Source organism: Monomorium pharaonis, chromosome 6 (genome assembly GCF_013373865.1).
Source record: "Monomorium pharaonis isolate MP-MQ-018 chromosome 6, ASM1337386v2, whole genome shotgun sequence".
Lineage (NCBI taxonomy): Eukaryota > Metazoa > Arthropoda > Insecta > Hymenoptera > Formicidae > Monomorium > Monomorium pharaonis.
Window position 1 is genome coordinate 26995053 of NC_050472.1, and position 25406 is coordinate 27020458.

At 37.5% G+C, this 25406-nt stretch overlaps 5 protein-coding genes and 1 long non-coding RNA gene across 6 annotated transcripts; 3 read left to right on the forward strand and 3 right to left on the reverse strand.

The window, feature by feature from the left end:
• Window positions 1–114: 114 nt before the first annotated feature.
• On the forward strand, window positions 115–2555 carry LOC105834705 (NAD-dependent protein deacylase sirtuin-5, mitochondrial). Its single transcript, XM_012677409.3, has 5 exons — window positions 115–522; window positions 834–1048; window positions 1355–1497; window positions 1648–1798; window positions 2167–2555. Exons 1-5 carry the CDS (start codon window positions 280–282, stop codon window positions 2219–2221), a joined length of 807 nt encoding a protein of 268 aa, XP_012532863.2. The 5' UTR covers window positions 115–279; the 3' UTR covers window positions 2222–2555.
• LOC105834583 (fanconi-associated nuclease 1) lies at window positions 1850–6669 on the reverse strand. The gene is made up of 9 exons (XM_012677297.3): window positions 6014–6669; window positions 5378–5640; window positions 4082–5289; window positions 3860–3991; window positions 3212–3658; window positions 2711–3122; window positions 2513–2635; window positions 2281–2391; window positions 1850–2064 (listed from the first exon to the last, which is right to left on the reverse strand). Exons 2-9 carry the CDS (start codon window positions 5495–5497, stop codon window positions 2014–2016), a joined length of 2604 nt encoding a protein of 867 aa, XP_012532751.2. The 5' UTR covers window positions 5498–5640; window positions 6014–6669; the 3' UTR covers window positions 1850–2013.
• A 169-nt stretch (window positions 6670–6838) lies between these two features.
• LOC118646150 lies at window positions 6839–9291 on the forward strand. The gene is made up of 2 exons (XR_004963716.1): window positions 6839–7205; window positions 7571–9291. It is a non-coding gene; the product is annotated as an uncharacterized LOC118646150 (long non-coding RNA).
• Window positions 9292–11573: 2282 nt separating this feature from the next.
• Window positions 11574–21096, reverse strand: LOC105831320 (enhancer of polycomb homolog 1). Its single transcript, XM_012671366.3, has 11 exons — window positions 21009–21096; window positions 18943–19765; window positions 17363–17501; window positions 17026–17267; window positions 16562–16818; window positions 16340–16472; window positions 15828–16130; window positions 15260–15411; window positions 15042–15176; window positions 13848–14945; window positions 11574–13654 (listed from the first exon to the last, which is right to left on the reverse strand). Exons 2-11 carry the CDS (start codon window positions 19093–19095, stop codon window positions 13537–13539), a joined length of 2730 nt encoding a protein of 909 aa, XP_012526820.1. The 5' UTR covers window positions 19096–19765; window positions 21009–21096; the 3' UTR covers window positions 11574–13536.
• On the forward strand, window positions 20242–22906 carry LOC105831327 (glyoxylate/hydroxypyruvate reductase A). Its single transcript, XM_012671378.3, has 4 exons — window positions 20242–21057; window positions 21475–21849; window positions 22231–22595; window positions 22667–22906. The coding sequence occupies exons 1-4, from the start codon at window positions 20949–20951 to the stop codon at window positions 22796–22798; spliced, it is 981 nt and encodes a 326-aa protein (XP_012526832.1). The 5' UTR covers window positions 20242–20948; the 3' UTR covers window positions 22799–22906.
• On the reverse strand, window positions 22857–25222 carry LOC105831333 (translin). The gene is made up of 5 exons (XM_012671390.3): window positions 25139–25222; window positions 24402–24504; window positions 24113–24328; window positions 23926–24005; window positions 22857–23867 (listed from the first exon to the last, which is right to left on the reverse strand). Exons 1-5 carry the CDS (start codon window positions 25220–25222, stop codon window positions 23613–23615), a joined length of 738 nt encoding a protein of 245 aa, XP_012526844.1. The 3' UTR covers window positions 22857–23612.
• Window positions 25223–25406: the final 184 nt, after the last annotated feature.

Genomic DNA, 25406 nt, shown 5'->3' on the forward strand with positions numbered 1-25406 from the left:
ATTTTACATTTCAGAGTACTTATCTCAGTTTTTTTATACCAATACTTCGGTGTGACGTAGCGCGGCGGGTGGCCGCGAGAAACAGAGAGAGAGAGAGAGAGAGAGAGAGAGAGAGAGAGAGAGAGAGAGAGAATGTCATTGTGCAGATCAGCTGTCCGCCAGCTGATCGCCGCGAGCACGTGATCACTCGATATTACTTGCAAGAATTATCAATTATCGCTGTTTTAATTTGAGCGTTAATTATCATCGTGCGATTCATTTCCGCACGGCACGGCATTGATGCACAACGTGATGAAATCGTTCCGCGAGGTCCTCGCGAGCGCCAGCAACATCCTGATCCTGACCGGCAGCGGGATCTCCGCAGAATCCGGAGTGCCGACTTTTCGAGGCGCCGGCGGGTTCTGGCGTAAATATCAGGCGCAGAGTCTCGCAACACCGGAGGCCTTTGCGGCGAACTCCTCGCTGGTCTGGGAGTTCTACGAGTACCGTAGACAACTGGTCAGCAAGGTCAATCCGAACAAGGTAATTCGAAAGACAAAAGCGTCAGAGAAACGACTACTAGCTTTTTTCGCACATTTGCAATTTGTTGATTGTATGTTTCTAAAGTTAAAAAATTTTAGGCTTCTTAAATTCTTTTTTTTTTCTAATCAATGACAAAAAGTATCTATATATTTGAATTTTATCCAGATACTCAAACGTAATAATAGAGTAATCTATGTATTTTTGTTTTTAATAATGTTTTAAGATATCACATATATATCCTTAACAATATTTATAAATCTAGAATACTAATAAAATTCAATTTCGTTATTATTGCCTTCTCTTCTGTTTAGGCGCACGAAGCTGTGGCAGATTTTCAAAAACGCAAGATAGCGGAAGGTAAAAAGGTATCGATCATTACACAGAACATAGATGGTCTACATCAAAAAGCTGGGGCAACAGATGTGTTGGAGTTGCATGGCTCACTTTATAGAACACGCTGCACCAAGTGCCACAATGTTGCCATTAATGAGAATATTCCCATTTGCCCAGCACTGGCAGGAAAAGGGTACAGACGAATCCTATATCAAAACCCGGTCTCACCAACTTTACAATTTTTTTGCAAATCTTAATTTATGTGTGTAAAATATAATATACTTTTAATTAATAATTTAAATAAGTCTTTAATTAAAATTAAAAATTTAATTTATGGATATTTAGGAATGATCAATTTTAAGTTTTAGCAAGTAGATTTAATCAGCTGATTTTTTAAAGTTAATCGGAGTAGTGAGATCGGCCCATAGTCACAGGCGGCGAAATGCGAAGCACGACTATTAATGCTTCTTCTCGTTCTGATGCTAACGTGTCTAAGCAGATCTCCCGATCCCAGCATCATGTCTTCCGATATCCCAGTAGAAGAATTGCCGCGCTGCGAAATCAGGAATTGCGGAGCATTGCTGCGACCTGATATAGTGTGGTTCGGGGAACAGTTGAATGCAAATGTGTTGGAGAAAGCCTGTATGTAATCTTTTTTAACAAAATATATTAATTTAATAAATTGTACATTCTGCTTGTATAGAGCCTGTAAACACAAGACTTAGTACTGTGTGTAAAGTATGTAACGTAAGAAAATTAAAATATATTTATCGCTGATTTTTGAACCTGCAGTTGATCTTGTGGAAACGTGCGATGCTTGTCTGGTCATCGGGACCTCAGCGATCGTATATCCAGCCGCTATGTTCGCACCGCAAGTAGCGCAACGTAATGTACCGGTCGCTGAGTTCAATATAGAGGAAACACCAGCCACAAGACAAGTGCAGTAAGTACAAAGATTTGTCATTAAAAAAAAAAAAAAAAAAAAACCCTCTGGTTATCATGCAAAGAATTAGTTGAAATAGTTTAAGTTTTTACAGCTTAAAAATAAAAAATCTGCAAATATAAATATAGATATTGCAATATCGCAACAGTATAAAATATAATATTTATATCTTTTTTATACATGCGGTGTGATATAATCTTTTTTGTGGAAAACTTTTATATCACAGTTTCCTCATGCTTCCGTTTACGTCCTTGACTTGCGTTTGACTGTAACAAGAAAAAAATGTCATATTTAATTTGCACATGGATCAATTAATAAGTTAATAACGTTTGTAGAATTATTTTCTTAAAAGATGAATTATTTTACAGATATCACTTTCAAGGTCCCTCTTCCATCACTGTGACAGAAGCATTGGCACCTTAAAAGGGTTAAAATAATGAAATAAGTGAGATTTTTTACAGAAAAAAAAAAAGAATTTTTACCTCACAATAGCACACTTCTACATTTAGTCCAAGCCGGTTCAAGTAATCTAACCATAATTTTTGTTTAGTGGACAATGTATCACTTGGACCTTTTACTTCCACAATTTTGTACTGGAAAAATAACATACATTAGATTATAATTTATTAAAACTTATATACGGTAGAATATAAGGCATATAGGATCTGTGTTACAAGCTCTTAAAATTCTACATAGGAAAAAAAATTGACTTGCCTGTTTTGTATTTGCATTCCATACAATTAAATCAGGAAAACCAGCTTTCCAGAGTGAAAAATTGTAAATAAGCCGTTCGCATATTCCAATAACACCCTCCACTCCTAAGCAAAATACTACTTCCTGAAAACAATTACATATATTTATAATTTATTATAAAAATTTTATTGATTTATAAGATTCATTGATCGCACTTACCTGGAAATAGTTACTGTCCTTGAAAATACTGTCCTGAATAAGAGATGTGTATTCACAATATGATTCGAATTCATGCTTCAAATGTCTGCTCAACGTTTCCGAATTAAATTTTCGAATAATTTGCAGCTTTATATCGATTCGTTCCTTCCTGTTTTCGTAAAATTCCGACGAATACAAATCCAATGGCGCTTCCTGATACAATGATACCCAAGCGCCGGGAACGTTTATGTTATAAATCTCGTCCCAAAATAATGTAGCGAATAAAGTAATAGGAAAAGCACCCTCGCAATGTATGCCCCTAATGTATCCCTCGCGTTTGTAGCGATACAATGCTAGACTTTCCACCGAGCCATACACTTGTTGATCCGTGACGGTACTGATGCACCAATTGCTTTTCCTTTGTGAAGTATTTCTGAAGATATAAAACGAATATAAGAACAGGATATACATATATATTTTATTTTCTTAATAGCTTTGTTTAAAATTTAATTTATAATTTACCTGGATAATGTTCCTTTTATTATAGTGTTATTCGGGGATGTGAGTTTTATTCTGAGGAATACATTGTCTAATATATGTTTAACAATTTCTTTTGTACGTTTATTAATGCCAGATTTTCTCTTAACAATTATCTCTGCTTTATTCAGTAAGTCTAATTTATTCACTTCTGTCAAGCTATTGTACATAACCGCGTTCGATAGTAACGCGACACTAGCTTCCAAATCTTTCTTGTGATACATTTCTATCTTGATTAACTCAAGGTACCATTGACCTTTTCTATGTTTCATATGACAATTTTGATCTATTAACATTTGTAAAAATTTTACCGCTAAGGGCATCATTTCCTCAGTCTTTTTAAATGCGTCAATACTTTTGGATAGAACTTTGAGCCACATGTAACCTGGCATAAAGTGCCTGATGTGATGAGGCAAACTAGAATCGCGAAGACTGCAAATGGACATAATATAATATAAATATATATAATATAAATTTATTTTACGACTTCATATTTATTTTTATTACTTCTATTTTTTGCATTTGAAATAAACACACATTTCTCACGCTTCAAGTGCAAACATTTTTAAGGATTTTAAGCAATAATTTTTTAAATTCAAATATTGTATTCTGTCACAATTATATTAGCCTTACCATTCCGATTCTACTTCTAAGACCGGCGGCAAACATTGCGCGGCTAAAATTCCGAGATTCCGTACAGTGTCCCATTGTTTATTCTCGATTGCACTTAACACATTACTTAATGTATTTTTAGCTTCAATATAACTGTAAAATATAAGATTCAAATTAAGATTAGGTTTAAAAGTATGAAAAAAAGAAATATAAAGAAATTGTAAAATAATACAATAAACTTACTCTAACAGATGTTTCTTATTAGCAAAGATAGGGAAGTCACTTAGGGTTGCTTTTGGAAATTTTATTTGATCTGTCTCAACTTTCAATAGCGTTCGGAATACGTCCGCTAACGTCTCAGTGGGATCTCGATTAGGTATTAGCAATGTAATTATCCTATTGATCAATTCTTTCATTCTGGCATTCAGTGATACGCAATCTCCTAAACGTTTGTTAACCGACGCACGTAATTTAGTGGCAGGAGTCGTCATTCCAGGAAACAATGATTTCGATTTGCGACAGAATGTCAAAATCGCTCGTATACCACCCTTTTTTCCACTAACATTGATCTTTGATTCTTGACAAAGCTTGCGAATCTCATCGGCTTGCAACAAGTTCAATAATACAGATATGTCTTCCTCTTCCGTATTACTTTTAAAAATAGATCGCGATACAAGCTCGTCGAAGATGGGCTTCAAGTCGCTGGATATTTTATCATACTTAATGGTGCTTATTCTGTGCCACATGGGCTTTCTTTTGAGCATACGTATTAGTAGTGCTTGAGCATTCTTTTGAAGAGTGATTAACGAGAATACTAAATCCAGCTCATCCTGATCAAAATACCCGCAATTGACTGGATTGGAGAATACGGTAACAATGACCAGGAAAAAATGTAACGAGTACATATCTGTAGGCCTAACTACATCGTCAATTTCATATCTCATTGAAGCCGTAGTGTCTATAGAATTGTATGTGTAGTTAAATGTCTTGCTCGAATAAATCTTCTCCAGATTTATGTTATTGTTAATGATGGCGCCCTCCTTGGCTAAATTTAGATTATTTATCATCATAGACAGCAATTCCTCTGTTCTGTCTTTGAATAATTTCCTGCATGCTAATTTGGCACGCCCTGGCGACCTGTCTAATGCATCTTTTATCGGGGATGAAGTCTTTGGTATAAACTTGGCACCACTATGGGACACGGGAGTACGTGGTTGACTTCTAATAGGAGAAGTATGTGTAACAATTGATGATGCTGCCATTTGATTTTCCATAATTTTTGTTGGATTGTTATTGGCATTGGACGAAGATGCCTTGCTGTCTAATGAAATATCTTCTACCACTTTTTGTTTCTCAATTATTTTACTGGGACTTTGTTTGTCAGTTGTCATTTTGTTTGGCCTTTTTTGATTTAAAGAAGTTCTCATCTTGCTTAACACTCTTTCTCTTTTCTATGGTAAATAAAATTTATCATTATTAAAAATTTATCGTTAATAATAAATTGAAATTGTTAGACAATGAATGACAGATGTAACTTACTGTCTTATTAATCACTGGGCTTCTGAAATTGAATGACTTCTTAATATTGTCTCTCACACTTTGAGACTTACTACTGCTATTTGTAATTTTATAGAACTGATCTATTCGGGTTTGTGTCATCGTACCACAGAAAAAATGTTCAGGGTAATGTCAAACTATCCCTATGACACGTCAAACACAACAAACACGTATACCATGTGTGTGTCACATATCACCAGAATAAGCAGCTGCAAAGGAGACTTAAGCAGACCTCTCTTGGATACCTGCAGGAACAAAAGCGGAAGATCACTCTGCCCCAACTCATTTTCTTTGCTCTCAATCCTTTTTTTATTTTGTTCGTACATTATTCTATATTCTTAAGTAGAACTTAATTTAAACCATAGCGAATCGACCAAAAAAATTACAGTATTTACAGTTCATACAAATCATCGGCGGATACAAGCGCGTCTGTTTCGTCTAAGCCATACACCGTAGATCCAAAACGTGGATTGTGCAGAACGACGAAATCTAAGTCTCGACGGCGTTAATTAAACATTATTCTTCGTTCTCGCGATTCTTTCCGTAAATTTAAAGCTAAACGCGAGGGACGCCGAGGACGCGCAAGACGATGTCCCGGTCAACTCCCTTGCCTCTTACCTTAAAGACAAATTCCAGAAGTCGTGGACGTACGTACACGCTGGGAGGAAAGACTATAAACGTCAGGAACCACTGTATAAAAACCGCAACTCGACGAGTACTTCGTGCACCGCCATGATATACACCGGCTAAGGTTAGGCTCTTCCGCGCAAGCGCGCAGCTCTCGCATGGCGAGAAGCGAATGCAACGAAAAAGCGCGAATACGCGCGGAAACTACGCGATTAAAGACAATTTTGACTTACTAATATTGTAATGTAATTCAACCCGTATGTATTGCAACGTGTAAATGTAATTCAAAAATACATATCCGGGGAAAAAAAACAATTTTTCGTCAGAAAAGATTTGTCACATCCAAATTTATCAGAGTTAAAACATTGATTTTGAATAGTTAGGTAAGTTAAAAAAAAGAAAAGAAAGATTGAATAATAGTTAGCGTAATCGGAATTTATTTTGGCAAGTCCATTTTGTTCGGATTTTGTCGTCTCGATGCCATGTGGCAAATGTGTGTAAATAAAATTTGGATGTAGCCGAGTTTTCGGCTCTTACTAATATATTGCATTCAGCTCGCCGAGTTGCTCAGAGGTATCGTATACAGCGAGTTGTGACCTAACGCGCCGCATTCTCTCTCTCTCTCTCTCTCATATATGTGTGTGTGTGTGTGTGTGTGTGTATGTCATGTTTGCATGTACAGAGAACTCACGAAACGCGTGTATACGTACATATGTATACGAGTATGTACAAGAGTGTTCAATATGCACTGTTAATCTCTTTTTCCTTCCACTCTCTTGAAGTTACATACTAGTTAGAATATATTTAATAGCCAAAAAATGTAACCCGTAAATTGACTTACAACACACACACACACACACACACACACACACACACACACACACACACACACACACACACACACACACACACACACACACACACACACACACACACACACACAGTTAGTTATATCCTAGCTCGTCCGCGCCATTAATTGCAATAATTACGAGTAATTAATACTTAGGTCTCTATACATAAGTTGTGGGCAAATGTTGAGACTCGTCCACCTGGTAACACCTCTCCATTCTCTTTCGCAGATCAAAATGATATATTGAATATCTCTAGACGAAATGAGAAGAAATTCATCGTTGTGTGTTGTTCCGTGATCAACCAATTGCAATTAAAAGTATAGAAAAATAACGTACGTTAATTTAAAAACACACTCAAAGAAATGATTTAATATTTTAACTGAAATATTTTATCATTATAAATAAATTTATTAAATTAAACATTTTTCATTTAATTATAATTTTAAAATGTGTTTTAGTTTTAAATGTTATTTAGATTTAAAACATTAAGAGCTTGAAAATCTTCAACAATTTTAAATATTTTATAATTTTAAATCTAAACATTATTTAAAACTAGAACATTTTTATGTATTTAAATATATTCATTTTTAAATTAAACACTTCTTTGAGTTATATAAATATATTATAAGATAATAATTTGTATCGAGTACTGCGGAGACTGTCTCGATATATATAAAATGTGCATATATGTTATCAGGTGTTATCAGATGACGGACTTCAATCAGACGACGCGTTATGTTAAGGATCGAGTCAAAGGGCCATCCGGAGCAAATCCCACGTTCCACGGGGTGTCCCGCAAATCCAGCATCATTAGGTCGTTATCGATGCATTGTAACATCCTGAACATCATGTAACTTGATTGCATAAAGTAAAACTCTGCGCATTGAAAATAATAGTGAACTATTGAACAGATTGTATTATATAAAAGCTTTCGTATGCCTTACCCTTTTAATTCCTTTCCTTACGATGCTGGACCCGTGACGACACATCCTGCGTATACGTGAATGTATATAGAACTCCCTGCGTCTCCTGCCAGCCCCCGCGCGAGTCCTCCGTACAATCGTTCTCGTCAAGAGGTTACTCGCATACCAAAGTTTCCATTCAAGTCGGAGCTTTGGCTAAAGCGTCGTTCTCTTTCTCTTTTCCCTCATTTTTCTTTTTTTCTTTTTTTACGGACTATCCTGTGTCGCACAGCAACGCGGAAGTCCTACACCGTATTCACAGAATATAAGATACACGTATATAAGTAGATACACATCGTGCCTCGACACGTCGGTCGATACTATATTGTAAATCTGTTTAACACGCAGAAAAAAGTGTCGTGGAGCTTTCTCGGGTTTAAGATACCTAGAACGATTTTTATAAGCTCATTCCTCTCCTCCCGAAAATCTGTCGTCTCTTTACGCGCAAACAAGCCGCTTATTATAACTTCTCTCGCCTTCGTCCCTCATCTTCGTCAAAACTCGGAATATTTGCATTGTTCGGTCTTAACTTCTACTTACATGATACACTATTGTTTCTCGCGAATGCAACGAATTAGGTAAACACGAAGTCTCACCGTTCGAGGTACGACCGATGCCTCTGCTTTTCGCTTCCTCTTTTTTTTCTCTTTTAGTCTCTCTAAATCAATTTCTCAGCGCGTGTTTCAACGAGAGTTTCCGATGGAAGCGAGGGTCTTTTTTTCTCTTCTGCGAGTTTTATCATACGCAAGACAAACACCTGTATCGGTCTTAGTTCGCAGTGGAATTTCGTGTTTGCCAAACCATAGAAATGTAAAGCGAACTCAGTCTTTGGTTGGAGCGATCTTCGAAATCTCGATTCTCGACGTTTTATTTAAATTTAATGGCTATCGGATTATTACCTTTAACATTAATAAATTTTATATAAAAATCCATATACATCTATATCTTGTTTTTAAAGCGTGTCTCAACTAAAATAAAACAGATCGCCTCCCTCTCTTTACAAATACGCTCTCGAATCTTTGTTTTTCATTTTCACCTTTTTTCGTTCACATAAAGTCGCTCGTTCTTCTCAAAGTCATTTGGCGGAAGAATGTATGCTTCTTTCGTTTTCAGGGCGTCGCTAGAAATCTCGGTAGCAGCATATATACGGCAGCTGTACATACGATGTTTCTGTGTGTGTGTGTGTGTGTGTGTGTGTTTATGTTTCACGACAAGCAGATAACGTTTATAAAAGCTAGACGCTCTACGAGTACACGAGAGCAAACAGAGTGGAGAGAGCGGAGGAATTACGATTTTCGCGCGCAGCAGTGAATCTGAGAAAAACGAGAGAAATGACGAAGTATATAAAGAGTTATATGTACAAACACATCTCACAAAACGGATCTTACACGGAAAAAAAGAATACGCCCCAAATATACAGGCGAAAGTGTGAAGATCTTAACAAAAAAAAAAAAAATAATAAGTCCTATCCAGGATAAAATTTCTTTATTACTCCTCCTTTCTAAAATCGTCTTGAAGTTCATAATTTTCATACACATTTCGCTGTGCGTCTACCACAACAACGGTTTCTTTTTTTTTTAATTACAGTTATTCAGTTAATTACCTAAAAGTAAGAGATACAATAAGCGTAATTATTTTTATATGTACAATATATCTGGTTTTTTTGTTTCATTTTATTTACGATTTCGAGAAGTCTTTCTACGATTTGTAATCATTCGCACCATAAATCTTACTCCCCCTCCCCGTTTTCGCGTTACGGCTGGCGACGAATCATTTTTATGGCTCGCTACTGCGAGAGATTCCTTTAAGAGCAGGCGTTTCATAGATAGATAAATTAAGAATTCAATACCGGTTGATTATACTCAATGATCAGCGCCTGCGTGTTTGAACTTGCAATAAATAATCGATCGCTACGTAATCTCAAATTCATCGTTCTCTTGTACGCGGTTATTATGTTTGCAATAACAAGGAAAAGTAAAACTATTAGTGTATCAAAGAAGAATATGAGTCGAGTGTGATTATAGAGGGTACAAAAAAGTGATCTCTGTTTTTCTGCAAGGCATTTCGATCAAACAACCGTTTGGATTTCTCTCTGTCTCTCTCTCTCTCTCTCTCTTTTTCTTCTTCTTCGTCCGTACACTTCTTATTTGACTGTTGTGTATTCTGGAACACTGTTTTGTAATCTGATGAAGAGAGCGGAAAAGAAAGTAGAGTTCTGTAGAGAAATTAAGAGAGGAAGAGAACTGTATCGCAACTCATACAGAAAATGCTAACAAAAGCAATTACTCAATTTACTTTTCTTCTTTTAAGCAACGTTTATTTAGAGGGAATATTTTCTTGATAATAGAATGTAACTTTCATCATTTACGTAAAATAACATTTATTTAAAATTTTGTGTATGCACAAAAATTAAGCAATGTAAATTACTTAAAATAAGTAAATAATTAAAATATTTGAATGAACATCAAATTTATTCAATATTTAAATAAAGAGAAGAAAAGTAAATTAAGTAATCGCCTTTTTTAGTAGTAGAATTGATATTTTTCTGTATGTATGTACACGTGGAAATCCCCCAAAAAACTACGTTCTTTTTTTTCATGGCAATGAATAAAATAGTGAATAAAAGCATACATATTTTATCTAGAAACGTTTTGCGTCGATTAAATGTATGAGTATACACTGGAATCCCGCGTTAGTCAACTCCGCGTTAGGGCCCCCACACAGACTTTTGCATAACGCATAGTGCATGACGCATAAGAGAATTAATCAGAGTCGTCTATTTTTCCCTCCCCAGAATAGAAATAAAGACCTCTGATTGATTAATTCTCTTATGCATTATGCATTTCGTGTTATGCAGAAGTCAGTGGGGGCCCTTAGTAGAAACTATTCCCTCCACTCGGCGCAGGTGAGTAGCGTAAGCGGGGGATAGTAGTGCAATCGCGTAGTAATTTTCGTATAATTACGTGTTCATGTAGATTAAGATTTGTGCGAGATTGTGATTTAATCAATTCATTAAAAAATGGTTAATATTTTAGAAAAATAGAAACAAATATGCTTAACATAAAAATAAAATGTAATTAAAGTAGATTTTGTCTAATATATATTTATAAATTTTAAATACATTTTCAGTTTTATAAATTGAGTACCGAATAAATTTAATCTTGAAACATAATCATAAACTGGACGAAATCCAGCAATAGAAGATCACCTCGCGTTAGTAGACTAGAGCCCCGAACAGTCTATTAAAGCGGGGTTCCAGTGTATAACAAGATATTTTGCCCGAATCACTCTTGTGGATACACTCAAGATAATTTATTCATCTCAACAGACCTTCCGAACTTTGCGGCGAATTACGTGTGCATCAATGAAGGGATCGAATGTCATACGTGTGTACAATTTGACATAAGGCCTGTTCTTTGTCGCTGCACTGCTGTACTGCAATAAGTTAGAATAAGAAAAAATATATTTGTCTTATTCTAACTTATTGCACCAGTGCAGCAGTGCGGCGACAAAAAACCGGCCTATATCCTCTCTCAGAGGATAACGTTGAGATATCTGTCCAAACGGAGATTTAATGACACGCCTAAACTTTAATTGTACATTCAAACCTCTCAATATGTCTGTAACATGTGGCAAGATTCACACGGGCTTGAATTTCTGATATTTGTTATCCAAGTCGTAAGAATTCTATTCTAGAAATAAGAACACGTATCGACTCAGCTTTATGATTTTTCTTTACGTTTATCTACGATACCGAGTTTTTGTGAGAAGACTGATAAAACTGTGATATGAGGTGCAATATCGTAATAGCTTGCTTCAATCTTATCTCGTTAAAAATCGTTTATACGCGGGAGAGATGTAAAAAAAAAAATCACGAAATAAATTCGTATAGAATACATATACAGTTGCGTTAATAAATCTGCCTTTAGAGATAATAAAATTTAACCGCTTGTGTATCTACTTTGCCAAAACACCATCGCTCAAAAGTATTTCGATATTTCCTTAACTTACGTCGATAGTGGTAATTTCAGTCACTGATGTGTGAAAGACATAAGTATTCTCATACGTTTCTCCCAGTGAACTTTGTAGATTCTAATACAGTATATAAATGATCCTTTCACGCAAAACATAAATCCCATGATACAAGCTTTCCAAACGCAACATTATAAAGTTATTATTACATTGTAATTGCACATCGATTGCGCGTAATACGTGGCGACAGATATGCAAGAATCAAAATATACATCTTGGCGATTACTGAAGAGAAGGGGGGAAAAAGAAATTTTGTACGATTACAATGACTTAATGCTATCAAAGATCAATTGATAACAATAGCATATTCGATATTTCACAGCCTGGAAGCCTTTAACGTAGTTTTATATGTATGTATTTTACATATATATATGCGTGTGTGTGTATGCATATGCTGTGTACATATGTACACACATTATATACATACACACATACATATATACATATAAGGAGCATTACTATATAAAGTCGGACAATACTCGCGAACCGAATCTATATACAATATTGAGAAAAATCGTACACTTTCGTAAGAAATTAATTAATCTACTTTTCCCTTTCCTGCAACGTTATTTATCTGGAAAGCGATAAGATGTAATTCGAGCATATTCTATTATTATACTATTGTTACTTACAAGCAGATTACTATACAATCCCCGCCATTGCTAATATAATGCTCTGTACTTATTCTCCATGCATTGGAGAAACTTATGGAGAAATTATTCAAAATCTTTTTTTTTTCAAAAATAACAATTATCTCAAGGATAATTAAAATAAGTTTATCGAATTTACGAAACTTCTATTCTTGAATATGTATTCTGAATAATATTATGAGACGTACAAAATTAAAAAATTTTTTTCTTTTTGCAGAGTTTCGATAATTCAATAATGAATGCTGTGTCTGAGAAAGCTTGCTACATTAATTGTGCGCCCAATTATTGTGTAATTAAATTGTATTAATCTGATATAAATGAGCGATTCTGATCAAGATAAAACAACATAATCAATTTTGCATCTCGAACTTGCGATTACGATTTTCCTTGCATTGAACAAATGAGATTGTTGCAGACTATTGTCACTAAAAATAAGATAAAAGTAAATGAGAAGTATTGCACGCAATATTTTGATAACTTATTATATACGTAATCCTTTATTTTCTTTTCTAGTTAAACTATTCGCGTCAAGATTAGGAATTTGTCCTAGATTCTATATATCATTTCTTATTCTTATAAAAACATAAAAGAAAATGAGCATTGTTATTAAAAACGTTTGTGCTAATTTCGAACGATAGTTTCGAATCGATCGATTTTGGAATTTTGTATCTACAATGGCAACATTTTTCACATGGCTATCGATTACGTTTAGCAGTGGGTGATCGTTCAATGAGCAAGGAAAAAAATAATTTGAAGAATACGGATTACATGATTCCCCGACGGAGAAAAGAAAAAGAAACTTGGTACTTGCATTAGAATCCACGCTATCGCTGATTAGCGTCGCCATGACAAAACAACTGATCGGATGAGCAATTGTACCTAGCCGTATCGCTTTCACGTCAACATAACAGTATCGGTACGCGTCCGATCTCTCGCCCGAAGCAGACATAGGCAAGGTAAGAGAATTAGCGAAGCCCCCAGTGACGTATTGGCGGCAACAGGGGTGCCGATAGCAGGCATCATGTCACTTCCATCGCCAGTGAATTTGTCTTGTTCGCCCGTACAAGCTGCTGCTGCTGCGACTTGCTGTCACACGGCGAACTGTCCACTCCATCCACTTCCATATCCAAACTTTCACTACAATCAAATGGATAGATTAGAAAGGAGTTACAAAATTGCAAAACTTTGTGTAAGATGTATCTGTGTCATCGCGTTTCGATTATCGAATGTCGCGAGACTCCTGCTAATTCTTAGCGTTTCAGGCATTTACGAAGAAAACCTTCGTTGGCTATGTAAAATTTCTAATTACAGAATTATAAGAATGAATTACCTATTACTATTAAGCGTAATTTCCCCGGACGATGGGACCTGTGGCACCTGATTTTGCGTTTGTTGTTGCTGCTGCTGTTGCTGCTGCCTCGCAAGGCTCACCAATTTACTTTGCGTTATCAGGCCGGGTAACATATTGGACGGTGGATGCTTCTGTGGTAAGACTAACGTGGACTGTTGGTTGTTCACGACGTGGGTGCTGTTCGTCAGATTATTAGAGTTGTTTATGTGTGATAGCGGACCATTCTGGTGGCTATTGCCAAAGTTTGTGACATTACTGCCGTTACCGCTGCTGCTGCTGCTACTACTAACACCACCACCGCTACTACCACCACTGCCACCGCTGCATGTGGTACTCGCACTAAACACTCTAACATTTGCACTACCACCGCCACTACCGCCGGAGCTGCCTCCATTCCTATTATTTGTCGGACTAGTCAAGGATTTAGAGAGAATGGAGGCAGCCACGCTATTGTTCGGCAATTGTCTGTGCTGTTGCTGCTTGGGCTGATGATTCGACTGCGTGTCAACTACGGCACTGCTGACAGTGCCAACAGTACACTGCGTGGACGCTGCAGTCGACGCCACGATAGCTGGATTACACGCGACAACGGAGGACGATGAAGGAATCAACGAAGAACTCGACGTAGAAGTATGTACAACACTAGAACCACCACTACAATGGGCGAGCCGGATTTGTTGTGTCGTGGTGGGTGGCGCAAACAGATTATTCGTGAGTGGCGTCACCACGAAATGCGAACTGCCCAATTCGCCGTCTGTCCGTGATTCGTTCACGCCACCATCCAAGAGACCACCGGTGTATGAACTATTACTCGTATTACTACTGAGGCTCGCCACCGCGAGTTCAAAGTCCGACACGGCGTCCATCGCAAAGTAATCTGCGATATTAAACTCCGACACAAATGGTGATTCGTCACCCGCGCGTTCCGGCTCCACCTCGATGCATATGGACGTCGCCTCGGGTGGGAACGGGTATGGAAGCTTGGATCGAGACACCGTTGGCTCAACATCCGAGTCTGTGTCACTACTCTCTTCACTTGGACTGTGCACAGGTGGAGTCTTTGGTCGAAAATGTAACCTGTCAAACAGAAATACGAATGTAACAAATATGATTTTATAATATTTTTATAAATAATGTAGTTTAATATAAACTAATAAAATTGTAAAAGCATACCACTCTTTTTTGACGGTAGTCGTTGCTGTGGCAGTTGTATTCAAAGCTGCTGTCTCGCGCTTGGAATCGTGTATCGTGAAATCTAAAGTAGACCACATGTCATCCATATCGGACGCACAGCGGTCTAGTATTACTCTGTAAATCATCGATAAAACACAATCAAATAAATACCACGTTTTATTTCACAACATTTGCCACATTGGTAGATGCCGTCGTACCTGCCACCACGACCCACTCTCCGTCGTGCGAAGCCAATACACCTTGGCACTGGTTTGCTGATGCTAGTTAATGCAAACCTATACTTTTTATCAGCAATCCCGCCTTCGGTTTTATCACACCAAGGCCAATTTCCAAAGCCACCTGATACAGGCTGCAAAGAGAAGAAAAGTATTAGATTTAAAATTTTTCGGAACAAGTGTTAGACTACTTTTATCTTAATGTCTAGTAACAAATATTTGTAATAAACATTTATGAAAAAGAATAATGGACTTGATTAAGTAATAGGGATAACTTTTTAATTAGTACATTTAAAAGTACATTTAATAAATAAAAGTAATTATAAAACAGACAATCTATTAATCACTAATCAATCGATAATTATTGTTACACCTGTTTGTTCAAAAACTAAATTAACAAAAAAAAGTTGTGTTAAATTACAGTATTTTGCCAATATTCTTTGCTTATAATTAGCTCAAATAATTACTATCATGTCAACTATGCAATGTTATAATAAATGAGATAAAATTGATCTTAAGAAAAAAATACAAAATGTAGAATGAAACTTACTGGTAAATAAGAGCTATTCCTATTTCGTCGAAAGGCGAATTGACCCTCGTCTGCGGTATCTTCGTCATCGCGATCGGAGGGTAAAGAGGGCTGGGAGTGCGAATGAGATGGAAGCGGACTATCTTCATCCGAACTGATGAGCGGGTCCAGCCCACTTCCGAGAACTCCTGGGCGATTTCCTCGCCCGCCACCACTACCCGTTCCGCTACGAATACCAGTGTCGTCCAAACTTCCTCCCCTGCTATCTGTTTTATGCTTCCGCTTCTTATATTGTCTCTTTTCTTTCCTGGGCACCACTTCGTCCTGAATTAAAAGAAAAAACGATGTTAAAATCCCCATTACGTAGTAGCTAAAGACACTCTCTCAAAACATTTAAATACAAAACATATACTCAAATTTTCTCTTAAAAATAAGAATTTCCTAAAAATTGTCCAGGTTTTTCGTAGTAGTACATACTCTAATAAAATGTCATGAAAAAAAATAAAACCTTTTTTTTTAATGCCAATACATACTTTACAAACTTTGTTTGTCCAATTTTGATGAACGCCAAACTGGTTGGTAAAGAGTGGAGCAAATGCTGGTCTCGGTGCCTTTAACGCCGACACCTCTGCCAATATTTGTCCGTTAAAGTCTTGCGCTTGATACCTGTAAAATCAGGTGTAAAATTCCCATTCAGTGTACGCGCAACAACAATAATACGCACAACAATAGTATCATCATAATTTTATACGCACCGTTTTTCGTAAATCTCGATTGTGAGATGCAGATGTTCCCGTTTCGTCTTTTCGCGGCGTTTCACCATCTCCAGAAGTGTGACCGCTCTACTGAGATCCCTACGAAGCTTCAGCATTTTCTCGTAACTGGTTTCGTCGTTCTTTCGATTCTTTCGGGTTTGCATTTTTTCTGTACGTCGCCTAAATGCTAGATATGGATTATTGGCAGCCGAGCCAAACCGATTCTCCGTTTTAACCGATAATAGCAAGGGATGTTGCTGTGGAATATAAACAATACATTATTAACACATTGAAAAAATTAATTTAAACACTAAAAATTTAATTAATTTCATGGAGTTAAAAATTAGGAAAAGAGGAGAATACAATTTGTATGCATTCCTAGATTCTTACTGAATAATATAAGCACAATAAATTAAGTAGAGCGACATAATCTCAAAAATACAATGTAAAAATGCAATCCTTACAGTTTTGAGACGCTTGTTGAGCCAATAGTCAAACACTGCAATAATTAAATCATCATCTTCTTTCAAAAGTGCCTTGGCTTCATTGAGAGTAACTACAGTTTGTCCTGAACTCTTCTCCAAACGATCCATCATTTCTTCAAACTGGAGAGGAGTCAATTCCATCTTATGGCTTTGTAGCGCAACCCACTTTTCATCTTCCGAGTCCATATCATAGTCCGGTATATCTTGTTCCATAGCAAAGGCTGCAAGGAAAGCGTGAATCGATTAATTATTTATTCCCAAAAATAATTTAAATGTAAAAAAATATGTAATAAAAACATTTTAATTGTTCTCTTACGTTGCATGTGTATTAATTGACGAGGCAGCTTATAATTAGCAGGATATATCTTGTTATAAGCCTCCACATCTGTCAGATCAGTTACTTCAGGAGTAGGAATGATTAGACCTGTGCATATTGCTCTTTGAAGATGATGTTCCTGCATTAAAAAATAGAATTAATTAAAATCACCTTTTGTTTTAAATTCCAAAGATGTAAGCGTGGTTCTGCATTATTCTACCTTTATCATTTGATTAGATGTAAAAACTGAATAAAAATCACACTAACATCTTTAAAAGCACGTTCTAAATACAAATCACAAACCACTTATAAAAAATACATTTAATACACATGATAGCAAATTTATCTGTTGAACTAAACTAAATCTGTTCGACAATGTCTCTCACTTTAAATGATTGATTCAATGCATTTCATTAGAGTATTAAAATTATATACAAACGTTGTCAAATTACATGACTATTAGAGTAGAAGGCACTGATCATTTCTACACAAAATAATTGTACACGAGCAAAATATTCTATACAAATATATTGTACACGAAAAAATTGTACATGGAAAAACTGCGCACAAGAATTATTTTTAAATTAAAAATTGCACACAGATATATTGTGCGTAGAAAAACTGTTCTGTGTGTATATACATGTGTGTAATTTTTAATTCAAGGATAATTCTTGTGCACAGTTTTCCCACATACAATTTCTTTGTGTACAATATATTTATGTAGAATATTCTGCTCGTGTACAATTATTTTGTGTAGAATATAAACAGTGCCAAGGAGAACGAGCTCATTTTATTACTATGTCAATTAATGTTTACTTAATCTTGTCTCTAATGGAATAACATGTTCTAGTATGTCATATGTTATGCAAAAATCATATCAAATTTAATTGTCAAGGAAGGAATTAAAACATTTTGGGATGAGGGTTCAGAGATTATAAACGCCTCGGTTGTTTAGTGCCATGCTACTATTGCGAACGTGTTTTTCCATTTGTAAACAGTGTCAAATGCAACCCCTACGTACTGGAATTAGTAAAACAAGGTGCAATTCATCCACATCCATTTCATAATTTCTTTTTGTAGAAAGAGAGAAAGAGAGAGAGAGAGAGAGAGAGAGAGAGAGAGAGAGAGAGAGAGAGAGAGAGAGAGGGGGGGGGGGAGGGAGAGGACGGTGGTGTATCCACCACAAGTCAGAGTTCCACAGGGATCTGGAGAATTGGTCGCTAGGGCATTGTTCAAGCCAAGTTGGAAGGCGAGATGCTTGACATTTGGACGCGAGGAGGGAACGTAGTGCGAGGATAGCGTAAGGGACAGGGCGAGAGATTCGCAATTAATGACGAACTAGACATTGACATCTGTCGCGGGGAGTCCCGGCGGGAACGACAAAGCGCGGAGAGAAGGAGCGAGAATCGTGGGTAGGTCGGCAATTGCGTTAAACGCGGAAAAATTAACAAATTTTCCAGGGCGGCCAAGGGCGGGCAGACCGCCATCTGCCGGTTGTTTACGAAATTGAAGATCGTGGCGTAAGATGGCGGACGGGGAAAACATGCTGGAACGAGAGATGCTGGACGTTTCTGACTTACGCATTCCTCCTCCTTTTCCATGCCGCTGGGCATTTGGGGTACCGCGCGGTTAATGGCCGAATAATCTGGTAGATCCGGCAGCTCCTCAGCCATAAAGATCGGCATGGGCTTGGAGGCGTCCAGGGCGCGCGCCCTGAACGACAGCTTGCTCATCCTAAGGGCGGTTGGCTCGCGCTCGCGCGTGTTGACAACCAAGGATGGCTGACCGCCACCACCACCGTCGTCACCACCGTCGTCACCGCCGTCGCCACCGCCGCCGCCGCCGCCACCACCGCACCGTGAGAGGCCAGTCGGGTCGGCTGAGGGGGGTCTCGGGCTTCGCGGAACGCAGGCCGTGGACCTGGCGGAGGAAGGCCTGGCTGGGGCCCCTGGGGCCGAATTACCCGGCACAGAGAGCGCTCAGGGCCTCATCGTTCCCCGGCCATCGCGCTGGAACACGGTCACTCAGTCACCAAACGAGATATATCACTTTGAAAACATGTTTGCGTGACACGGTCCCTGCTCAAAGCCATCATGGCCGACGCACAGCCATTTAACACACGTTCGGCCGCCGCCGTGCAGTTCCGCGGGCCGACACGCGCAGCGCAAGAATCGCCCGTCCGCGTCGCCGCCGTTGTGACACGACCCGCGGACGCCTATTGGACTGCCTTATGCCCGATTCACATCGACCGAGCGTTGCTCCTGCGCAGGAGCGAATCGCACGACGGAAAACAAAATCCGACGCTGTATTATTTAATCAAATCCGTTCTGTCGTCCCTTCATACGTGTTGTATATATTTTTTCTCACGTAGAATTGCGCGGGAGGAGCGTCGAATACCTAATCCTGAAACAAGAATTTGTGCACATTAAATTAAATTAAATACACTTATGGTATATCCACACAAACTTGCATAAGCGCATAAGCACATGCATAAGGAATTCGATTGGTCTACTTTCTTATGTAAGTGCTTGTAGACCAATCAATTTTCTTATGTATATGCTTATGCGCTTATGCAAGTTTATGTGGATATACCATTAGAGTACTTATGTATTTAAATATAAAGGCATCTTGTCTCTACAAACTTGCATATCTTTGGTTCGATCATTTTTTCCCCATATATTTAAATAATAGTTCAAAAAACAAAGATATTTTGAAGCTTCTAGAACAAGTGCCTCTTCATTCTGAAAATAAAATATAGCTTAATTTAATTTCCTTCGAAATATGAAAGAAATTGATCAAACGCGACATACCCATGTTCTTAGAGTATAAAGGATTAACTTTGAGCTACATTAGTGAGCAACGAAAAGATGTAAATTTAATAGTTTAAAATTAATTGGTGCTAAACGGACCCGAATCCGTCCTGTCGCGCGTAATTACAATAACTTTTGAACGATCGCTTTCTTTCATGTCTCTCGTCACATTACATTTAATTATTGCGACATGACAAGGGGCAAAAATGTTTTTTATCATTACAAAAAGAAAGGAGGAACGAGAGGTCGGAACTGTGCTCGCGCATGCGTCGTCGTCGTCGCCGCCGCCAACGCGGCCGCGGTAAATTCAAAACGGGAAAAGCACTTCTCGCGTCGTCGAGTCGAGTCTGGTCGAGATCCGTCCGTTTCGGCCACGCTCTTGGCCTTTAAAGTAACGTAAAGCGCGCGCCTCGTGAACAGAAATCTCGAGGAGAGAAGCATGAAAGACACACGGAGCGTATGACGGCGAGTGTGGGGCACTCCGCGCCGAAGCGAACAGATTCCAATAGATTCGCCGCGTCTCACCGACGAACACGAAACACTCGAAACTACGTGTGCTCCACCGCGTGTATCGTTCGTAGTCGAGCGACACGTTGGATGCATCACGTGTGTATGTGTTCTATATCGCGCTGTGCCGTGCTGTGCGAGTGTGCGATCGAAAACAGGGTGGAAAGCGGAAATTAAACGGCGCGGAAGACACGCATTTGACTCACGTAGCCGTCTCGGTCGCGGAAATCGTGGCGCGACGTAGTTCACGACAACTTTAGGTGTGCAACATGACGACGCAGGTTGGTGCCGCCGTCGCCGTCCTATCCGTGATTCCTAGGTTATCTTACCATCTGCGCTCACGACTGCCGAATCTGTGCATTTCGGACGTGTCGCCAGGTAACGACGTACTTCACACTGCGTACGCCGCGACGCAGCCGCGCCCGGGGATATGGTTGCCCGTCACCAATTGCCGTGTCGCCGATAACCCCTTTGCAACGAGCACGTGTCGAATTCCTACTGCCACTGGCGCGGCTCTCCCGCTACTCCTGCGAGGGGGCGCGCGCGCCGGCGCGGGAAAGTTCGACCTTGTTTCCCGTTTTGGCGCGCGATCCGAACGGCAACGGGTAATTCTCGATGCGGAATTTTATTTCGACGATTCTGCTAAATGCATTCTAGATTTCGTTATATTGGAAGTTTTGTTAACAAACTTTAAAAAGACAGGCCTAAGAATTGTACTGACATTTGTGATAGAAGAATAAAAAGAGACTTCGTAGCTGTTACTTAAATATCTTTTTTTTTCTTTTTTATATATAGGACAAGTAGATACTTTAGCCAAGATTAATACGGCAGAAATATTAGTGGCCGACTGCGATTTATTACTACCTTACGTAAATGAATTGACGTCGGTCAAGTGGATACAGGCGACATGGGCTGGATTGGACAAATTAATGCCACATGTGCGGAACACGCCAAGAGATTACATACTGACTCGTTTCTCTGATGAATCATTCGGCCTAGCCATGTCCGAATACGTGATAACACAAATCGTCAATTACGAGCGTGATCAGAGACAACAATATGAAAATCAAAAACTTGCTGTGTGGAAACAAGAAGGAAGATTAATGAGCCACAGGCTTATACGTAATTTAACTATAGGTATCTTAGGAGTAGGGACAATAGGAAAATCAGGTAAAAAATGTGAATAAGAAATGTATAATATCTAATTAAAAGAATATCACTTTTCTAAAAAAATCGATTGTTTCTTAACATTTTTTAATAGCTGGAACTTTAGGGAGAAAGAGAGAGTGCGGATTAAATGAGAAACTTGCAAAAATGTTTATTAACGTATAAACAGTTTGCAAAATTTTTAATGTGTTTTTTTCAAAATAATATTTTTAAAAACTGTTGTCACTCATCTTCTAATTTCTAATCAGATTCAAAATTTTTTGGAGATATTTACAAGTTCTCTCTCGTTCAACCCATGCTTAAATTAAAATTGCAATTTTTTTTCAATTCAAGCAAACTCGAACGAGTTCCAATAAAAGCTTTAATTTTGTAATATTTTTACAGTGGCGGAAAAACTAAAGTTATTTGGCGCAACTGTCTGGGGAATGACACGTACTGTTCCAAAAGATAAATTACCGTACCTCGATGAACATAGAACTGTAAATGGCTTACCAGACATCCTGAAAAATAGTGACTACATCATTAATATGTTGCCCACAACTCGCGACACGGTGGGACTTTTAAACGGCAATGTCTTGGAACACTGTAAAGACAAAAATGCAGTTTTCATTAATGTAGGACGCGGCTCCGTGATTAGAGAGACGGATCTGATAAATGCTCTCGAGCAGAAGTGGATTTCAGCCGCTATTTTAGACGTGTTTGAGAAAGAACCGCTGCCAAAGGAGAGCAAGCTATGGAGTCTTCCACAAGTAATTGTTATTAGTTAATAATCAAATAAAGCTTTCATCTGAAGTTTATTAATAACTAATGCCTTGTTTAGGTAACTATCTCACCACACAATTCGGCTGTGACGAATTCGCAGGACGTTGCGAGGCTATTCGCTGAAAATTATACTAGATATGTAAGCGGAAAAAATATGATAAATGTATTTGATTTTAATATAGGTTATTAATTTAAAGATTTTAATCATAAGGCGTGTGTATGGTGCTACATTGGAATAAGTAAAGGCGTACACACAATAAATATTTATTGTTAATAAAAATATACGTACAGATCGAAATAAACATGTTTTATATCTTGAACCATATAATTCTGATACCAAAATTTAAGTCGTATACAACTTAATCTTATACTTACGTAATTTTCAAAGATAACTTCAAAATAAACTAATACAATGTGTCATTTTTTTAATTTTTAAATTAACTATCTTAATAGTTATTTGTGCAACTAATGCGGTGACTCGCCTATTTGCCCGTAATGCAGGACATGGACGCACGAGCCGGCAATAGTCAAGCCGCGCATGTTACACACAATATTTTTTGTTACCTGTGCATCGAAATGTTGGTTCTTGAGTGTGAAGTATGAGGAACATAGGTAAAAAAAGCACTTTCGGTGCACAGGTAGCGAAAACTTCTATTAAATATAGGCGTTACAATATGTCAATAAAATTCATAAAATAAATTATATAAATTTACTCGTAGGTGAAACGAAATTATGTAGATTCCTATAGGCATTGTAAAGCCATGGACTTTAAGTAACAATTTTGTTTAAATACAAAAAAAAGGTAAAGTATAAACTTTTAATATATGAAATAATCCAATTGGCTTTTCATTAAATGTAATCTAAAGTATAAAAATCTAAATAAAAAATATATAAATGTTTTTATTATATATTACGTATGAACACTGTATATCTCTCTTCTCTTCAGACAATGTTGTACATATGGAGGTATGTTAATATGAAATATTGTGAAGATGTATAGAAATCTATTTTGTAGGCGTTTCTTCAATAGGCGTTTCCTCAATAGGTCGGGGAGACGGTATCAAACCGCGGATACACAAGTCGTACACTACCTCTTCGATTTTCTTCACGTCGTACTTGAGAGCGTCAAACCGTTTCCTCAATATGTCATTTTTTAAATTCAATAGCCGAAATCCTGCGTTCAGTTCATTAACGAACGTCGCGATTTCCATCGGCCAGTAGTAATGACCATTTGTGACACTATTTACAGCAAAACGGCTCTGGGAAGAACAGGTCGTTATGGAACTATCAGATGAGAAAAATACAAAAAATACATACCAATTCGGAAGATAACTGCAGTAGCCCCAACAAGAAATCCTCTAGATCTAGATGAAAGCCATCCTCTCTGTTATTTTTCACTAAAAGTATGATTAAAAAATGTTATATTCTTAAGTTAAGTACAGTATATAAAGACTAATGTTATTTAATGCCTGTAAGTAATATAATGGAAATATTATTTATGCACCTCCTAATATGTCTGCAACAGTCTTCTTGTCGACCAAAAGTTTAATTTCGAAATATATTACTAAAGCAACTAGAAAGCACAGCCTTTGGGTAACAAAACGCCATTGATCGTGATAACGATAATACTGATTGCTTGGTACTACTTCAGCCAAGTTTGCGTATTGGGTCCTTACATCCCCAAATATCTCTCTCGCCTTTGAACAATATTTCGATACAACTGTAAATTACCAATAGCAAATAAGTCATTAAATAAATATGTAACAATGAGAAATTTATTGATAAAAACATACTTATATTCTCCTCCATCGTGTGATGTACAGTATGAATATTTTGCAATGTCATTAATATGTCCCTGGAACTCTTTTCAATATTCTTCACGATAATACGAATTTGCTATGACAAAGAAAAAAATATACAATGTGTGTGTGTGTGTGTGTGTGTGTTTATAAATTTTATGAAAACAACTTCTTATAGATCTTTCTAGACTAATTCTAGTGATAAGATCAAGTTTAATATTTTATAAGATACTTGTAGAAAGATCGAATCTATTTGAACCCAGGTTTGAATCTATTTGAACTATGCTTTTATTATGCTATTTTTTTCAAAAAAATCATAGAGAATTTAAAGCTACACAAGCAAATTCAAATCTGTAAGATACTTAATCCTATCACTGAGTTTCTTTGAATCCTATGTTATAAGATACTCGAAACGGGTCGAAACTACGGCTGGCAATTTCTTTTTGCTAATAAAGATTCTAGCATTCTTAAGGATTCATTTGCTGTGAAAGGTATGAAAATAATCTGGCTTTGAACAGATAGGTGTTAATAACATCTCATAATATAATGTTCCGATAACAGGCATTGTGAACGAGACTCGCCGAATGTTAAGAACATAGAATTAGAGAATTGATAAAATTATTAGCTCATTACAACTAAAACGAGACGACAAAATTGCAAAATTACTAGCGACAAGATACAATTTAGTGTACAACATAACCTAACAAGAGATCGTCCTCGAGAATACACACCTCCCGTACTTCCTGCTCGTTGTTCAGAGAATCTTGAAATGAGTTGAACATCTCCGTTATCACAGAGGACATGGTGTCTTCCATTGTTTCCGAGAAAAAGTTACCGAAAGTCACTTTCACACAAAATTGGACTGCAGTGTACGTATGTAAACTCGCGTACCGATCAATCTTGTCGTCGAACGATGTAGGCGCGACATCTGTGCGCTCGCCGAGTGCACTACGTGGCAACGTGATTCGCCAGATCGATAATACAGTTTGCGATCGCGAC

Coding starts and splice junctions, on each gene's coding strand:
- LOC105831333 (XM_012671390.3), bottom strand. CDS start 25,222: ATGGAAGACACCATGTCCTCTGTGATAACGGAGATGTTCAACTCATTT. Junction 24,505..25,138: donor ACGAGCAGGAAGTACGGGAG/GTGTGTATTCTC, acceptor TCTTTGTCATAG/CAAATTCGTATTATCGTGAA. Junction 23,868..23,925: donor TGCAGTTATCTTCCGAATTG/GTATGTATTTTT, acceptor TGTTCTTCCCAG/AGCCGTTTTGCTGTAAATAG.
- LOC105834583 (XM_012677297.3), bottom strand. CDS start 5,497: ATGACACAAACCCGAATAGATCAGTTCTATAAAATTACAAATAGCAGT. Junction 2,636..2,710: donor AGGACAGTAACTATTTCCAG/GTAAGTGCGATC, acceptor AATTGTTTTCAG/GAAGTAGTATTTTGCTTAGG. Junction 2,065..2,280: donor TAGAAGTGTGCTATTGTGAG/GTAAAAATTCTT, acceptor TTCTTGTTACAG/TCAAACGCAAGTCAAGGACG.
- LOC105834705 (XM_012677409.3), top strand. CDS start 280: ATGCACAACGTGATGAAATCGTTCCGCGAGGTCCTCGCGAGCGCCAGC. Junction 523..833: donor GCAAGGTCAATCCGAACAAG/GTAATTCGAAAG, acceptor TCTTCTGTTTAG/GCGCACGAAGCTGTGGCAGA. Junction 1,498..1,647: donor AAATGTGTTGGAGAAAGCCT/GTATGTAATCTT, acceptor TTGAACCTGCAG/TTGATCTTGTGGAAACGTGC.
- LOC105831327 (XM_012671378.3), top strand. CDS start 20,949: ATGACGACGCAGGTTGGTGCCGCCGTCGCCGTCCTATCCGTGATTCCT. Junction 21,850..22,230: donor AGGGACAATAGGAAAATCAG/GTAAAAAATGTG, acceptor ATATTTTTACAG/TGGCGGAAAAACTAAAGTTA. Junction 22,596..22,666: donor AGCTATGGAGTCTTCCACAA/GTAATTGTTATT, acceptor TGCCTTGTTTAG/GTAACTATCTCACCACACAA.
- LOC105831320 (XM_012671366.3), bottom strand. CDS start 19,095: ATGAGCAAGCTGTCGTTCAGGGCGCGCGCCCTGGACGCCTCCAAGCCC. Junction 17,268..17,362: donor TCAATTAATACACATGCAAC/GTAAGAGAACAA, acceptor CTTTCCTTGCAG/CCTTTGCTATGGAACAAGAT. Junction 13,655..13,847: donor ATTACGCTTAATAGTAATAG/GTAATTCATTCT, acceptor ATTTGATTGTAG/TGAAAGTTTGGATATGGAAG.